The sequence below is a fragment of the Hemicordylus capensis genome, chromosome 4, assembly GCF_027244095.1.
Source record: "Hemicordylus capensis ecotype Gifberg chromosome 4, rHemCap1.1.pri, whole genome shotgun sequence".
In the NCBI taxonomy this organism is placed as follows: Eukaryota; Metazoa; Chordata; class Lepidosauria; order Squamata; family Cordylidae; genus Hemicordylus; species Hemicordylus capensis.
In genome coordinates, this window is record NC_069660.1 from 118,748,545 (window position 1) to 118,767,143 (window position 18,599).

Below are 18,599 nucleotides of genomic sequence, written 5' to 3' on the forward strand. Positions count from 1 at the left end.
CAGCACTTCGGGAGCACCCCCCCCCCCCACGGTCACACTAGCAACCCCAGAGGGAGTAACTAATTTTTTTTATTCGTGAACACACACCCCACCCCCAAACTGAACCAAACAGGGTGGGGGTTTCAAGGGAGTGCTGGACCGAACTGGTCCGGTCTGGTTCCAGTTTGGACTTGAACTAAACCGGGCCAGCCAATTTTTTATGCACACCCTTAATATACAGAAGAGGCTGCCAACTGAATCTCTCCATGAATCAATACTCTGACTACACTCTTTGATTGGAATCAATGAGGCAAGTCTCACAATCAGTGAGACTTGACGGGAAGGGGTTTGCAGGGAGCGCGGGCATAGCCTGCTCTCCCCACAGATGAGCAGGAAAGCAGCCCTGGGCAGTGGGACCAGCTGCCCACACGACTTCTGGCTCCGTCACGAAGCCGGCAGGGGCTGTGGGGATCAGGGCATCCTGGAGAGACTCCCAGGGCCAAGAGACTTGTTTCAGCATGCCGGCGGGGGTCTCCTCATGTGTTGCCGCACCACAGCAATACATGATCAGGAAGACGAGGTTAAGAGAGTGCTCACTCTGTTAACCTTGGCTAAGGGGAAGGGGAAATAGGCGGGTTAGCTCCCGGGAGCCACGCAGCTCCCGTTGCAGCCCACAATCCTCCAAAAGCAGGCTAGGCTCCCTTAGCCTGCTTTTGGTGGATCATGAGAATTGCCTCAATGTGTTATTTATTTATTGGGGGGGACGGACATCCAGACAAACCATCACGTGTCGAGAGCAAGGGCTTAAATCCTATTGCCTAACCACAGTCCTAACCCAGATCTGCACCCACTCCTCACAAGGCAGTTTTCCCAGGAAGGCAAGTTTCTGTTGGTACCACAGAAAGGTTGTTCACACAACCACAAGGGGACAGGACAGGCCTACCTGCCTTTGTCCAGATGACCCAAGCCCAATCAGGGCTCCACTGCCCACACAAATGGCGCACCCACACAAGCACTGATGTGGGGGGGGAGGGCTGCCAGGTATCCCACAATGCACCACACAAGCAATGTGGTGCATTGGGAAAACTTCTTGCTGCTTTCCCCCCTTGGCTCTCTGATTACAATGGCTGCTGGTAGCCTGGAGCAAAGGAGTGGCGCAACTGGGAGAGATCTCAGCACGTCACATGACCAGCCCTACTGGGGCAAGCCCTGTTCTACTCAGATAGGGCTGGTTGTTGAATGACCTTGGAGTGTATTTTGTGGACCAGGACTATGGTGGAGGTAAATACTTAAAGCCTACCCTCCCCCACCGCAACCAATTGCAATTTGCCTATTAAAAATACAAGTACAATCAGCTCCAACTGCAGGCTTAATGTAATATGAAGTTTGAGCCTTCAGTCTTGTGGAATGAGATCATGCTGCCATGCCTCTTCCTCACACAAAACCAAAATTAATTACAAGCAGAGAGTAACTGCTCAGCAGAAATAGCTGTCATCAAAGTGAGCTGTCTGTCAGGTCAAAGCATGTCATCAGTTTACACTATTTAGCCTGCACATATTTGTATTCTGTAATCTTTGGTCGTTCAGTTCCAAAGAACTTACGGAAGACCTTGGCAAACCCTATTAGCAGTGTTGGCTACCTTTAAACTCTAGGTAAACAATGGCTAACATCCTAACTAATGCTGCATGCATGCAGCCAAAGGATGTACACCCACAATGGCTGTGGATCCCAGTTCAGCAGTTTGGGGAGTTGCATGTGCAGGGGTCAATTTTTGCTGCATCACCCTCAGGGATATGTATTTGCAAGTTTCACAGAGCACTTCCAGGGGAATAGGAGATCAGTGAAAACCACCTACACACCTCTGCATGCGGCCACCCGCACTGCTGAAACTGGAGTGCAGCTGCTGTGTGTAGGCATCCTTTGGCTGCACACATGCAGCATTAATTACAATGCCAGTAAATGCTTGCACCCCACAAAGAACACACAAAGACATTCACCCACATTTTGTAGAATATACTTATTACATTTATTTGCAGATGCATTTTAAGAGAATTTTATTCTTGACCGAAATGATTTTGTTCAAAAAACATCTGTAAACATAGTAGCACAATTTAAAAAACCACCATTACAGTTGGCATGTAAAATACTATGATTTTTGGATCCGTGCATTTCATTTCATGGCATCTTCGCATAATCATTTATATCTCATCTAATTGCAAGCTAAGATCTTGCTTTTTGTTTAAGAGATACAAAGAGGTAATCTGAAATCACACAATAAATATAGAGCCTGCCATGTTAATCATCTACAATATACTGTACATTCAAGTTAAGGAAAAAAGTTTCAATGCTAGTTACACTTGAGACGCAAGTGAGCATTTCACCATTACCTAGTGCTAAAAGTGCTACTTTTGCCCAAAGTAAAAAATACAAAGGCTGAAGCATTTCATTATTAGAAGAGTCATACATTCCTTCAGTCAAAGAACGAAGTCTCCCATTTCAAGAATATACATATATCTAACGATTTTTAAAGCCTTTCAAAAGGGTACAGATAGGAAAGGTTTGGGTGGGTGGGGGGAGCCACACACATACAGCACAACTGCTATCACCTTCACTGATCAATTCCACTCAAGACACCCTGTTTCACCAAATGAAATCAGAAAGTTTATGGACACATTTGCTTCACAAAAAGGGAGTGAGAGAGGCGAGAGATCTAAGGCAAGTTATCTATGCGGTCTGTGTCAGAGTTTGCTGGCAGCAGCATGTGCAAACTGTACGCATCATCATGTGCAACAGGGCTGGCATTGCTAGCCTGTATCTTTCTCAGCTGCTCCCTTCGAACCTGGCTTGGCTTTCGGTCTTCAAGTGTTTTATCCAGCCGAGCATTTGAGCTGAGTGAAAAAAACAAGCAAACAAGAGTTAGAATGGATGTGCTTCAATGTGCTCACACAGACAGACACAGAGTGAGATACAGATTAAAAGCCCTAGTACAGAATATGTGGCCCAAACGCAACACAGCCTACCACCTATGTCCGTCAGCCTATCATGGGCTCCTGTCTTGCTACTTCACTGGTAATACATTACAAGGGGTTCACAATGACATGGTTGGTGGGTTGCAATTTGGCTTGCTGGGTCACTAGTTGTGCAAGCTTGCTCTATCTTAAACAATTCTAATAACTGTTAATACATCCAGGAGCATGGCAATGATCCTGGTAAAAGGCAAGCCCATTCCTTACCTCACTGGCACTGCAGAAGAAAACAGTGCTAACTGCATATGCCTATAAGTCCCTGTCAGCTGGAGTAGCCATCAGCTGGTAGAACCCATGTTTTGCATGCAGAAGGTCTCTAAGTTCAATTCCTGTTATCTTAGGACTTGGAAAGACCTGTTGGAAACCCTGGAAAGCCACTCTGCAGTGTAGACAATAAGAGCAGGAGAGAGCAATGGTCTGACTCAGTACAAGTCAGCCACCCATGTTCAAAGGGTACCTACAAGTCGGAACTTTGGGATCCTGAATTGCTGAAGCCTCTTACTCTAAAAATAAGTTAAAAGAAGACAGTAACTTGATTGAACAGCTAGTCATATATCTTTCACACAGCTAAGATCCACCGCTACCTCTTGAAGAAGCTCTAATCTTTTCCGGGCTCATGAATGTTTTCTACAACACTTCAGTAGTTTTTCATGCTGTTGGGAGGGGCGAAGAGATACATGATGGGAAAGCACAGCTACCTACCTGTTTTCAGGAATATGCTGGGTTGCCTGACAAACGTCTGAGAACTTGGATACACTGGACAAGTGGTTAAGTCTCTTTTGGCGAGCCCTTAAATTCGCTAACGGATTATCCGAGTCAGAACCTGTAACATAAACATAGCTCATTAACCAATGATACATATCAAAATGCTTGAACAAGGCAGGGGAGAAGCCCAAAGAAGCATTCTCCAATAGCATTGTGCTGCATTTCTGCTAATGGCAGAGGGAGAAAGAGAGAAGCTGCACCTTAGAACTACAGGCAATAAGTTCTTGGTGGGCTGGAGAATGCAAGTCCACATTCAGCCTCTACAGCTGTGACAGCATGTCTCTTTTTGTTTCTCCCTTCCAGACAGAAAGAGGGAGAGGTAGAAAGAGAAAAATGCCTGTCAGCCACACAGCATCCCTTTGCTGGGCACATGGAGAAGGACTGGCTTGTCCTCACTACCAATGGGCGAGGAGAGCAAGACCAGGAAGTGCATCCAGGTTTCCTGGAGGGAATCCTTACTTGCCACCTGCAACTTTTACCATAGGATATGCACACTTATAGAAAAAAACTACCAAGTCCAATAGCCTGCACTTATACCACATAAAAATCAGACACTATGATCCTTGTATCACGTTTGTGAAACTCAAAGATAAGGAGCTCTGCTCACTTGCCCATGCTGTAACTGGATATACAATTTAGCACACTGTATGCAAGGCACCAATCTCTAGGCAGAGGCTACAGATGAAAGAAGATTTGTATCAGTTTCTCCTACCTCCAAGTGGGAGCAATTTAGCAGTGTGGTGGCTGATGACTGCAAAAAGCCCTTTGGCAAAGACTCAAGGAAAGACTGAGGGGGTGCATCTAGTTCTCCCTTTCCCACTGGAACTATCTAGTACAAGGTTTCACAACCTGCGGTACTCCAGATTCTGCTGAACTACCACTCTCATTATCCCCAGTGACAATTTACTGGAGCACCACTGGTTGGGAACCTTGATCTATTTACTTGTGTCCTGATGACATGCATTTTTTCAACCCACAACATTGGCTGCCACTGACAGGAGGCTGAGAAATGCAAATCAGGACACAGAGAAGTTGCACTAGATCTTACTATGGGAGGAACTAAACACATGGCTGCCATTTTCAGCAGCAGCTATGTATCTGCCTTACCATATAGTTCCAGTTTCACAGTGAGCCATTTTGAGACTGAGATGGAGGCTTTTGGTTCAGGGACTTAAGACCTGATAAGCCAAACTGATAGTTGCAATAGACTATTTTATACCGGATAATATTATTGGTAGCTCATTGCTTTGTTTTGGTTGCCTTATTTTTATATGTTTATTTAATTCCTGTTGATTTATATTTTAATCTGTTAGCTGTTTGGGATATGTTTAGGCAGAAAAGGGTAATAAAGTAATGATATATTTGAGTAATTTAGCATTTGATGTTTATGTTCAATACAGACTACCATGGAACCAAGTGTTAGGAAGCATTTGAAATACGTAAGGTGTAAACTTGCATACGGTGTAAAATATAGGCTCATTCCTTAATGTTTGATCCAACTAATTAAAATATTTTCAGAACTGGTGGTTTAACAAATAGCTGTTGAACTAAGTATTTTGGTATATAAAAGCAGTAGGATGCAAATATCAATACAAGATCAACAGAAATATTAAGAACATTTATATATCATTTTCAATAAAAGTGTTCTCAAAACATGAATTGGTAACTGGTTGAAGGACAGGAAACAGGGGGTAGGTATAAATGGACAGTGCTCTAAATGGAGGGAAGTAACAAGTGTCATCCCCCAGGAATCTGTACTGGGGCTGGTGCTTTTAAAAGTTATTTATAAATGATCCAGAAGTTGGGGTAAGCAGTGAGGAGGCCAAATTTGCAGATGACACCAAACTATTAGAGTAGTGAAATTCAAAAGAGATTGCGAGGAGCTCGAAAAAGGATCTCTCCAAACTGAGGGAGTGGGTGACAACATGGCAAATGCAGTTCAATGTTAGCAAGTGTAAAGTGATGCATAGGAAAGGAAAGATTGTGCCATCAAGCTGGTGTCAACTCCGGGTGACCACAGAGCCATGTGGTTTTCTTGATAGAATACAGGAGTGATACATATTGGGGCAAAAAAAATCCCAACTTCACATATACACTGATGGGATCTGAGCTGTTGGTGATTGACCAGGAAAGGGATCTTAAGGTCACAGAAGACAGCTCATTGAATGTGTTGAATCAATGTGCAGCAGCTGTGAAAAAGGCCAATTCCATGCTTGGAACCATGAGTGGGGGGGGGGGGAGAGAGATGATAAAACTACTAATATTGTGAATGCCCTTATATGGCCACATTTGGAGTACTCTGTACAGTTCTGGTCACCATACCTCAAAAAGGACATTATAGAACAGCAAAAGGTGCAGAAGAGGGCAACCAAGATGATGAGGGGCCTAGACCACCTTCCTTATGAGAAAAGGCTAAACACACCTGGGACTTTTCAGTTTAGAAAAAACGACAACTGAGCAGAGACATGAGAGAGGTCTATAAAATCATGCATGGTGTGGAGAAAGTTGAGAGAGAGAAATGTCTCTCTCTCTCATATAATACTAGAACCAGGGGTCATCCCATGAAATTGATTGCCAAGAAATTTAGGACTGACAAAAGGAAGTACTGTTACCATGAGAGCCTGTTTGGGAGCTCCCTGGAGCACTCCATACCTATTTTGGGGCTAACATCTGGTACCTCCCAAATTTTGCTGCTCAGATCCCATGGGACCATGAGATCTCAATTTTGATTCACATGAGCTAACTGATAGGGCGTGTCACTTGGCGTGTAGCCTGGGATGATAGCTCTCAGGTCAAGTTTGATTTCTGGACTGCAGGTGTGTCTCCCAGTGCAAGCCTCCTTGATTGCTGTGACTGAATCAGCACTATTCTTATCAAGAATCCGCCAAGTATTCTCCCTATGCTGGAACAGTGGTTAAGGTCACGATATCACCTCCTCAGGAAGGTGCGACAAGGTATCAGGTCATCTCCTCTGCTAATGAGTAGAGCCAATCGCTAATGGTTGGCTCAAGGCCTGTGAAGCTAGCTTGTTTACATTTTAGTCGCTCCCAGATATTCTAAATGATACAAAAGATAAACTTTGATACATCCATTTCATTTCTCTCCACACGGGTCTTTTAGACCTTTCTCAGCCTTTGTTTAAGAAGAGCTCCACTCCTCACAATTGAACAGGACAATGCTTCATCCTGTCCTCTGTCCCTATTAATTTCAAGGTGTGATCAGCATAATGCCTTCAGGCAAGTGTTTTCCTATAAGAGATCAAGACACATTCAATCCGTGTATCTCCTGGGTCTCCCGCTTCTCTACCCCAGTTTCACCAGGTGTTTCTTCCTTGGATCCACCAGATGCTTTTCACTGTGTCTTGGCACTGGCACCTCCATCATGCTCCATTTTGACTCGCTCCTACTTTCCTTTCTGCCTCCAGGCCAGCCTTTTTCCTAACCTGGTCTGTGCAGCATTCCTGGCTGTGAGACTCTAGTCCGGTTTTTGGATTTCCAAGATTTCCAGTCCATTTTTGGATTTTTCCTGGCTCCCAGATCTGTGCCTGGTGCCTAGGTTCCCGCTTCTGCTTTACTTGTACGAAAGAAGCCCCGTAGTAACAACTGAGCTACAAGCATTTACAGCACCCCTCTGGGAAGCATCATAGTATTTAACTCCTGTTCTCAAATCTCTCACTCTTTCCACTCACTCCTAAAAATCTAAAACCTGTTTCTCATGCCAGCCTTGAGTGAACTCAATTCGGATATTCAAGCCAAATTGCCCGAGTCCTGTTAATCTCTTAGTCTTATTAGTTAAATATTGTTGCCTGTTGAACATTATTTTCTCTCCCTGTACCCCTAAAAAACCCTTCAATAAACCTAATTCTATTTTTGAACTTTAATCTCTGTTCAGTTCTTTCCATGACCAAAGCTCTACACAAATATATTCTGAAACTGGGACTGCTTGATTTCAAGTTAGCTAATCTCCCCCCCCACACACACAAGCCTAAAACATAGTACAGGGTCCGTGCCAATTCCCCAGGAGCAGTTCCACTAACGGTACTTTTTCACACAACACATAATTAACCTATAGGAATTCTCTGCCATGAGATGTGATGACTGCCAACAGTCTGGATGGCTTTAAGAGGGGTTTTGATAAATTCATGGAGGACACATCTATCAATGGCTACTAGTCTAAGGGCTATAGGCCACCTCCAGCCTCAGAGGCAAGATTACTCTAAAAACCAGTTGCAGGGGAGCAACAGCAGGAGAGAGAGTGTGCCCTCAGTTCTTGCCTGTGGGCTTGCCAGAGGCATCTGGTAGGCCACTATGTGAAACTTAGTGAAGATGGGCCTTGGGCCTGATCCAGCAGGGCTGTCCTTAGGTTCTCCCAACTCTGGCTTCAGAACCCGCAGCGGGCAGAATCACTGATCGGTGTCCTTAGGTATGTTTTCCCTGTAATTATGGGGACTTTTATTATTTATTTATTTATTTACTTACTTACACACACAGTCAGACAGGTGTTATTGACTGGTTTGTTTTATCCAGACATCGAGTCCTTCCCAAGGACCTGGGATGGCTGAATTTTATGGTCAATGTTGTTGCTGCTGCTACTGCTTCAATTTCTATACTGCCCTTCCAAAAACGGCTCAGGGCGGTTTACACAGAGAAATAATAAATAAATAAGATGGCTCCCTGTCCCCAAAGGGCTCACATTCTAAAATGAAAGATAAGATAGACACCAACAACAGTCACTGGAAGTATTGTGCTAGGGGTGGATAGGGCCAGTTACTCTCCCCCTGCTAAATAAAGATTTCAAACAATAACCCATGTGAAACACTCACAAAATGGGTGTTTTTCAAACCAGCAAAAGACACTAGTTCAGCATGGACCTGAATTGTTGGATAATGTAAGAGAGACATTTTTAAAATATACATCATCTGTGCCAGAAAAAGGTTACCAACACTTTGACCCCATTTTAGGAGTTAATGTTTTAGCTAATGTAAAGTGTGCCATCGAGTCAGTGTTGACTCCTGGCAACCACAGTGCCCTGTGGTTGTCTTTGATAGAATACAGGAGGGGTTTACCATTGCCATCTCCCACGCAGTATAAGATGATGCCGTTCAGCACCTTCCTATATCACTGCTGCTTGATATAGGTGTTTCCCATAGTTTGACCAACTATGAGGAGTGCACTCTTGAAGGAGATTAAGTATCTCTTGGGGAAAAACTAGGTTTTTTCATACCTGTCTACAGCTGTGTCAGCGCTTCCTCATGCCCTCTGCAATTCTAGCCAGTCAGGAATCAAGTAGTGAACATGAGGATAACAGCAACCGTCAGATTTGGCTACATGGGGATATCACTGAGAGCAAAACATTGCTCACTTAGAATGTGGGCGTGTCAGCAGGAAGGAGGGGAAGAAATGAAAAACGGAAATGTGTCCTTGTTGCTACGGCAGTATGGCAACACAAGGAGCATCAGCACAATTGGCACAGCAATGCTGGTGTGCAACAACAATGGGTAAATTTTTGAAAAGCACTGTCCTGTTTTGGATTGCCCTGGTTAAAAAAGTATACATATTTCACTACAACAAATGTATTCTTAAATACCTACACCAAGTTGCTTAACAATGGGAGCAGTAGTTGCTACATGATAGACAGATACAGGATTTCTATATACCTTTCCATGCATCTGCCCTTGAAGAATATTTGGAAGCTGCAGCTGTTGCAAAATACGGCAGCTATCTGGTTATGTCCAGAGCTGCCTGCTAGGACCATCCATATATATAATTATTTAAGGTGTGCCCATGGCTAATCCCATGTGTGGCCGCTACTGCAAGAATTCACAAGCAGAAGCACTGTGGTGATTGGGCAATGGAGATTCCATATACAGATATGGAGCAACCACCTATGATGGTTAAGGTCAACTGGTCAAAAAAAAAAAAAAGGATAGTGGGCAAGGGTAAGCGAAGAGAGGGGTCGTGGGGGTGGGGGAGAAGAGCCCCTTCAGGAGAAGGAGGCTGCCATTGTGTGAATTAGATCAGAAAACAAGATGAACAAGATCTGTTAACTCAGGAGGACGGAGAGAGAGAGAGAGAGAGAGAGAGAGAGAGAGAGAGAGAGAGAGAGAGAGAAAGGAGGGGAAGAAAGACAGAGGGGGAGAGAGAGTGGAAGAGAGAGAAAAAGAAGGGAGGGGAAGAGAGAAAGAATGAAGGGCGAGGGACGGGCCTAGGCCTGTCAGCAGCCTGAGGGGAACAAGTGGCCATGGCGGCAGCAGCAGCAATGAGGAAGGTCACCCATTGCCACTGCTCAGAGCTACAGAGGCTATTGGCGGACGCAGGCAGGCAGGTGAAGGACAGCCTGAGCCTGTCAGTGCCCTGAGGGGAACGAGCAGCCATGGCGACAGCAGTGAGGAAGGGTTGCTGCTACTCCTGCTACTTCTGTGGGGAGGAGCAGGAGTGGGGTTCAGGTGAGGAGGTCTCTGGGGTTAGGGGGCTGCGGCTTGGCCAATTGGCACCAGCAACGCTGCAGCCATGACCAAGAGGGGTGAGAGTGACGGAGCAATGGGATGGAGGAGCAACCAAGAAGGGTGAGGGGATGAGGAGGATGGAAGCAAAGGGATGAAGGAGCAGGAGTGCGGCTCAGGTGAGGGTGGAGAGAACTCTGAGGTGAGGGGGCTGTGGCAGGGGGTGAGGGGAGCAATCAAGTACTAGTGCGCAGATGCTCTGCATGGGATAAGCTAGTAATTTTTACTTATTTATCTTATTTAATAAAAGATACGCTACAGAACAATAAATAATGTTGGAAGCTGCCCCAAGAAGTAGTGTACTCGAGGGGCAGGGTATAATTTTTTTATATACACCACCCCTCCAGTCCGGGGGTGTTCCGGGCAGCTTCCAACATTAATAAAGTATAGACAATATAGAACTTTTTAAAAAAAAAGTTTAAAAGTTGAAAGATGTTACCACATTTACAAGTTACAAGTTTTTTTTAAAGTTTCAAATTTAAAGAGTTGTAATTGAAAAGCTAAAAATTCGTTATACCTTTCTGAAACAACTATGCTGGCTATGTATGAGGCAGGCTCAGTTGTCATGCACATCAGACCTTCTTGCTCACTGCCCCCCAGGCTTTGGAATGCTCTGCCAATAAGCATCCGCATCAGTCTCCCTCACAGATTTTAGAAAGCAGGCTTTTTACTCAGGCCTTTATATAAAAGGGTGCTGTTTTCCTTTTCTGTTGCTGCTGCTTTTTTGTGCGCTTCTTTCAATTGTTTTATTGGGTGCTTTAAAAAAAATTTAATAGGTTTGTATTTTTAATGTTTGTATTTAGTATTTATACTCTAATTTTCAACAGATTGATAATGTTTTAATACATTGTGAACTGCCTTGGGACTACTTTTAATGAAACACAGTATATAAATATGTGGCATATAAATGTAATGTTAGGTAACATAAATAAAAATCCACTCTCTCTTAAGCAACATGGGAACACTCTATCTCGATATTCTACTACACACTCTCAAGTGAAATTAAAGCGAGTTGCACATGAGCATAGTAGACTTTAAGCACAGCAATTAACTTGTACAGATTCATTTCAAGAGGACGTGCAGGGAAAAGGCTTCCTGGTGGACAGTACTTCAGCTTAATCCTAACTAGGTTTACTCAAATCTCTTGTTATCAACTGGGTGTACTCCTAAAAATGAATGCTTAGGATTGCTGCTGAAATAAATCCCCAAAAGAAAAGTGAAATGTCTCCAAAAAGAGTAGAGATAACTCAAAGCAATTAGGAAATAAGAATATGAATCTGAAGAATATGGTATTAATATTAAATGCTGGTCTTTAAAAAATAAAAGCAGTAAAACGCATCAGTAAGAGGCTCTAGAGTGAAACAGTGTCTGATTAGAAGCAAAATAAAATATATGGTTATGGCTAAAGTTTATAAAAATTGAAAGAAAGCTATTTTTCAAACAAGACAGCTATTTATAGAGTGTTGAACAGAAGTTCTGAAGTAGAAACTAAAGCTAGAGGGGGGAACCCACTGCACTTTAATGGGACTTCTACAAGGAGCCAAAGGCAAGCAACTAGTAGCCTTTGCAAAATCATGGATTAATTATTAACACATTATTAGAATTGCCACGTAAACAAGTTGGAACGGGACCTCCATCTTGGCTTCAGTCCATGTATCACTAACCTGGCAAAGGGCAAGAGTGACTGATTAAAGTTAGAGTTTAAAGAACAGTTTGGGATAGAGGATTACAACAAACCATCCATTAGGAAAACAAAGAATAGTTGTGGTGTGCTATTTGTGTTTCGAGATTATGTCCTCTACTAATATTATGAATGTACAGCAGTAGTGGAATCAACTACAGTATACGTAATACTGATACAGATTCAGGTTGTAGCAACTTGTATGTACACATATATAATTTGCTGTTAAACAGAGTGCAAGAATGATCTGTTTTACAATAGTAAATGTCTTACTTCCTGAGAAGGCACTTTGAGGTTTTACATGTTCAGTCTTATTGTGATCAGAAGTCATACTCAAGAACTGTTGCTTCAGCCAAGCCCCGCGGTCTTCCTCAAATGCCTTCCTCTACACCAAGAAAAAAAAAAGTGCAATGTCGTCATTCTGTGTCAAATATATTCATTCACATTGAATCAACATACATTTGAGCACTTACAATCATATGTTAAGAAGATAAATGCCTCCTACTGAGGAAGGCAGAAACCTACTACAAGACTTTAGACAATCCTTGCAGATCTTTCCACAGGTGGCAAGTACTTGTTGTTAAGAACAATCCAAACTGTTCTTAGATTGTTCAGCTGCTCAATTGGTTGAAAACAAAGCAGACATTCACATTTTAGTGTGAATATAAGACGCACATCTTTAAACATAAAATAAACACGTACTGAGGAACTACAGCTGACCCACCACTCCCAAGCACATGCTGGCATGCCTCCTTACAGATATTGCAATGTTCATTATGTGTTATAAGACTGCCTTCCCTCTATTTTGAAATTCAGCTGAGCAAGACTGAGACCTGAGCGAGACAGTTACAGAACCAAGCAGTTGGTGCTCCAGGGAAAATAAGCCTCCATTTGGAACAAGACAGCATAGCCATGCAGTTTGAATTGGTGTATATAGACTGGAAAGGCAAAGCACCCATTTTATCTCCTTGCATTTGTATTTAGGCTGAATTTCCATATGGAGTAAACATGGCCCTTAGGAGGGCAAAAGGTGAGTCCTGAAAAACTGAGTAACCACACCCTAAAATGCAGCCATGGCAAGCTCTTGTACAATTAACTAGATGCTGGTGTACTAGTGCCCTTTTGTCTTGGCGATCCAATAAAACAGCAAATTCCTCATCCATGCATTTTCCTCTGTCACCGAAATAAAAATTCCTAGCCATCTTCTTTCCTTTGCCCTTTAACTTTCCTGCCTTTGCAACCTCTTCTAGGAACCTCAGAAAGAAAAAACCTATCCGTCTCTGTTTTTAAACACACATGTGTGATCTCTGGAAACAAGATTGTAGCAGGCATTCTGGCCCTCTAGTGTCCTACTGCACTCTATCCTTACCTCAGGAGTACTCAACACAGTTGATGCCACACACTATGCTGCCCTCCCTAGTATCCCAAGCAGTTCCTACCTCCAACAGTACCCTCATAATCCTCCCGAAAAGCTGGTATATGCATCAATTCCTGAACTGCCACCTGGAGCATTTCCAGACAGGGCTTTTAGCTCAGAATGGAGGGTGTGCATTTGCACATCGGCCGGATTCGTGCTGAAGTCTGTGCGAGATACTGGGGACACTTCACACATGATTCAGGTTTTTCATTGTGCATCAGAATCTAGCCAGATTTATTTCGGTTGTTTAAAAAGAAAATCCACTTTTGCATCGGGTTTTTTGGACAAATTCGAACTCACAATAAACCCGTGGTGAAACCTGCTATCTGGGAAAGTCCAAGCCGGATTGAAAATTTAAGGTGCCATCCTGGTGCTTTCTCACCCGTCACTGAGGAACATAATGGTGAACATGGCTTCCTTCTTACCTACAACACTGGCAACAGCTTACTGGATAGGACCTTTTAATCTCTTCAATAACATCCACTCCCTTGGTTTTGCGTACAAAACATCAGATTAAAAGTGCATGTATAAAGTTGCTCTTTACTTTCTCTAGCTCTTCACCCACTCTCCACTCTCCATTTCCCCAGCCCACATTCCACCTCTTGCAAAGTTATCTGAGCCTCCACCTTCCCCCTGCCTCCTTGGGAACTGCCTTCACTCTCTGCATTACTAAGTTTGCCAGATACCACATTTTTGCATTGTGCTTCTTCTCCGTAAAAAAAAACAAAAAAAACTTTAGTCTTAAAAGTGCTCATCTTAGAGTCCATTTGCTCTTCTGGGGCACAGTACTGTCTGGACTGGAATCCATGTATTATTCCCACTTGCAAATTTGGTTCCGGATAATTCCAATGATTATTTTCAAGGTAGATTTTGGTTCACACATGTGTGGGTTACACAAGTTTGGCCAAGCACGGTACCATGTGATGGTGAAAACAAAAACAAAGCCTGTGATGTAAATCAGCTCTGATGCTTAGTAATTAGATTTACATTCCTAAAAAATGCAGGAGTGCCTGATCTCCAGAACTAACAATCAGGTACCTCAATTCCTAGTCTAATAGCAGCTTCTGTAAAACTTTTCCGCTCTTTCTCAAAGTTCTTCTTCTGTTCTCTGAAGAGTTTCCACTCCTCCTTCAATCGCTCTTTTTCTTCCAGTAAGTAACAGTCCTGTAGCAACATATTGGTATCATCATCACATGGAGAAGTTAGCTGCTGCTGCAGGTAAGATGTGAAGTACAGAAAAATCAGAAGTGGTTACTTGGAAGCCTACTCTGGCCATAGCAAAATAAAACTTAGTTGCAGGAAGAGCTGAACAAGTGAGGGGGGAAAATCTAATTGGGATCAGGGACAAAGTGTTTTGTTAGGCCAGGCAGTCAGGATGACATATGTTGGTGCGAGGGAGGAAACCAAAGGTTGAACTATCAAATAAGGAAAGCATCCCATTTATCTTCAGCTGGTCTGTACTTGAACATTATACTACCTGTAGCATGTATGCAAGACTAATGAGTTCTAAAAAGTACAAGGAAAATCCCATGGAGTTGACATTTCCATCCCTTCCATCTACTACAAATGTGAAGCAGACCAGGGTACAAATACTCTGTAAGATCTTTTGATCTGGTTCTTTTCCATTTGCATCAACCCACCCACACACAGAGAGGTATTGGAGTACACAAATGTCAATAAGAAAAACAAGACAGATCTCACGTATTCATTTTGTGCACTTTACTTATCTTAACCTCTGCACCACACAGTCAACCGTTTGAAAAGAGCTCACCTGTAAGAGCTGCTGTTGAGTTTTTATCATCTCTTTACACTGTTGAATTTCTACCTGTAGCCTTTCAATTTCCAGTTCATGTTCCTCTCTTGAGATTGTATCTTTATCATTCAGTGTTCCAGAGTGCACATGTGATACTACAAGTTCAAAAAGTGACTTTCCTTAATTTTTTGTATTAGAAGTTACTAAATTTTGTACAGAACATTTAAAACTGGTCTTATATAGATTCAAACCAACAGAAGATATCGCGCATATTTTACTTCACTGTGCTTTTTATAGTACTCCATACAGTAAGTTGATTTTTCCCCTTTTAACGGATTTATCGGGAAGGTCCATGGAATTTTATGGAACGTATCTTTTCTCTGATAAGAATGTATTTGTTACTTCTTTACACTATTGTGTATAAAATCTGACAAGTAATGCTTAAGGCTCACTAGGTCATGATGTTCACCCTGTTAGAATTTTTTTTTAACCTAATGTTGTTAACATATTAGATTGACTGTATGCTGTTATGAACTTTAATTGCTGTATCTGATCAAGTACCATAAAAAGATCTATTCAGACCAAGAAATTCAGACTATCAGAGGTCAAGCATTCCAATCCTCTCAACAAATGGACAAGATATGAAATATACATGAGATATTCTTTATAAATTGAAAATAAGGCTGAATTGTCTTTTAATTGCTTATGCTCTTTGGGATTGTGTGGGCCACTTAGTCCTCATCAGATAAACAACTAGTGTACTTTCAGAAAAATCTATTGAAACCACTGGCAAGCCTCCAACCAACTTTAAGTAGGCAATCACATTCACTCCACTAATGTATAAAGGAGTAAAAGAAAATGGTATACACTGAGCATTACACAGTCTCATATATAAAAGACGACAATTTTGAGAGACTTGAAGGAAAACAGCCAACATGCAGAGCCTTTCATGAACATTAAAGACAGGAATAAAAATCATACACAAACACTGGTTAACGCTTTCAATAAGCTTAATGCTTGGCCATGAACCTACTCTCTCCCAATTCTTAATTATTTGCAATAACATTCAGTTTAATGTATACCATTGCCTGGAGAAAGAGGAAATAACTGGAGAACTATTCTCAAAACATTTGCAATTGAAACAATTCAGACAAAATGATATATTAAAACAATCAGGAGGGGAAGATTGGAGAGAGCAAGAAACTTCATTTTTTAGAAAACGTGCAAGTAAAACTGTGATTTGGATCTACAGGAGGACCTCTATATTTGTGGGGGTTCTGTTCTGCAGTTGTACCTCAGATATGGAAACCACGAATATTGAGGCACTGTGGTAATGGGGAACTGGGGGTTAGGCTCCCAGTCAGGGGAAAATACCTGAAAAACATTGATTTTCGTGGGGGAAAATACAGGGGGAAGATGCCTAGCTGCTCCCCGAGTTGCGCTGTGCCCAGGAATGCCCCCCAATTGGCCAAAAATGGGGGGGTTGTTGTTGTTTTTTAAACGGAGCCATTTTGAGTCTCTGAAACACAAAATGGTGGTCAGAAATGACCTCCACGGTCATTTCTGGCCAACCCCAACCCACGGATACGTGAGGTTGACATATGTTTTTCCCTCCCTCACGTATGCTGAGGTCGAGTGTCTTTTACCTGAGCGCAGATGATAATGAAACTGCAGATATCGAGGCCCTTCTGTATTATTTACAGCAATTACTTGGATGTATTTTCCCCTGTGTTCTATTGATGTGCAACATGAAACATTTCTTTTCTTGGGTTTAATATATTTTAAATAAATCTAAATTCCCCATGTAAAAATGCTTTGTTTATAGACCAGTAGCCTTCTGCATTACTTAAAATAAATAAGCAACATTGCAGAAAGTATGCCACAATTCAGACCCCAGGCTTACCTTGGTTGTCCAGCCTTTCCACATGATTTTTCAGCATTCTCCACTGCTTTCTAATGCTGTTAGCAAGCTGCTCTCGTACTGTTTCACAAGAGAGTTCCCACATGTTCTCTTTATTTACTTCTCCAGAGTCCTCCTCCATGTCTGATAGGACCTGCAAAAGCAAAAACCTGTAACTTAAGAGTAACTGTGAAACAACAGTAGGGAGGTTAAAAAAAAATTATTAGCCCTAATAGGGAGTTGCCTTAGGGCAGTTGGCCCTTAGTTTGTATTATTCTTGCTGATGCTAAGATAATGCCACTGGTTTAGTTTGCCTTTTGCCTTGAATGTTTTAGTGTATGCTAAAATGCATGTTTTAACACTGTAATGTTTTGAACTGAAAAGCAGTTCACAAATCTTCACGACTATAAACTAAATCCTTGCAGAAATCTCCATTCACTTACTTCCCGTGGCCAACCAGTTTACAGCTGCTATTTATCAGTTTAGCCATTCAGCTGCACATCTACTTACAACACACAAGCACTTCAAGAATACCTACAGGAGGCACTGAAGCCAACCAGATGCACCCAGGTTCAGAGCTACCCAAGAAGAAGAATGAGTTCTTTGCATCTGTCTTCAAAGCAGAGGATAATGACCATATATCCTCTCCAGAACTGAGCTTCTCAGGCTCAGATGCTGAAGAACGGGGCGAATTTGAGATGACAAGGGAAGATGTTCTAAACTGTCTTGAAAAACTAAAAGTGAACAAATCGCCAGGGCCAGATGGAATCCACCCAAGAGTTCTGAACAAATTCAAAAATGTATAGAAAAGGCCCTGCTAAGGAGAATCAGCATGGCTTTTGCAAGGGCAAGTCTTGCCTCACTAACCTTTTGGTGTTCTTTGAGAGTGTCGACAGGCAGGTGCATAAAGCTAATCTGGTTGTCATAGTACACTTAGACTTCCAAAAAGCTTTTGACAAAGTTCCACACCAAAGACTCTTGTGTAAATTTGAGTGGCCACGCTTGCAGATAACACTAAACTATTTAGGATAGTGAAATCCAAAACAGATTGTGAGGCCAAAAAGATCTCTCCAAACTTGGAGGAGTGGGTGGCAAAATGGCAAATATGATTTAATGTAAGCCTCAGAGGCATGATGCCGCTAAATACCAGTTGCAGGGAAAACAACGGAAGGAGAAGAGATAAGCCCTCACCCACTGCCTGTGGACTTCTTGAAGGCATCTGGTGGGCCACTGTGTGAAACAGGATGCTGGACTAGATTGACCTTGAGCCTGATCTAGGAGGGATGTTATGTTCTAAATGTTTGCAAGATCTAGTGACATAATGGTGCAATTTTGTACACTTGTGCACACTAGATGCCACTTACAGTTCCATTGCCATCTTCAGCCCTCTCTTTAGGTTTTTGTTTCTGCGGTGGAAGGAGAGAAATCATTTCCTTCTTCATTTGCTGAAGTAGCTTCTTGAGCTCAGTATTTTCTACCAGAAGCTGTTTCTGGCGCTCTTCATACTCATTTAAGAGAACTTTGTACATTTCTTCTTCATTCCTAAAAGCAGAGCACTTAAAATATAAAACTAAAA

General features: G+C 42.5%; 1 protein-coding gene across 7 annotated transcripts in view; it reads right to left on the minus strand.

The window, feature by feature from the left end:
- Positions 1-1,981: 1,981 nt before the first annotated feature.
- Positions 1,982-18,599, minus strand: part of SSX2IP (SSX family member 2 interacting protein) — a 37,740-nt gene continuing 21,122 nt past the window's right edge. For 4 of the 7 annotated variants that reach the window (XM_053246751.1, XM_053246750.1, XM_053246752.1 and 1 more), the window contains 7 exons: positions 18,388-18,565; positions 17,027-17,177; positions 15,142-15,278; positions 14,409-14,582; positions 12,227-12,338; positions 3,708-3,828; positions 1,982-2,867 (listed from right to left, as the gene is read on the minus strand). In XM_053246751.1, coding sequence (XP_053102726.1) covers positions 2,690-2,867; positions 3,708-3,828; positions 12,227-12,338; positions 14,409-14,582; positions 15,142-15,278; positions 17,027-17,177; positions 18,388-18,565 — 1,051 coding nt within the window. In that variant the 3' untranslated portion in view covers positions 1,982-2,689. The remainder of the gene's footprint in view (positions 2,868-3,707; positions 3,829-12,226; positions 12,339-14,408; positions 14,583-15,141; positions 15,279-17,026; positions 17,178-18,387; positions 18,566-18,599) is intronic. The other 3 variants (XM_053246755.1, XM_053246754.1, XM_053246756.1) reach the window with 3 other exon arrangements.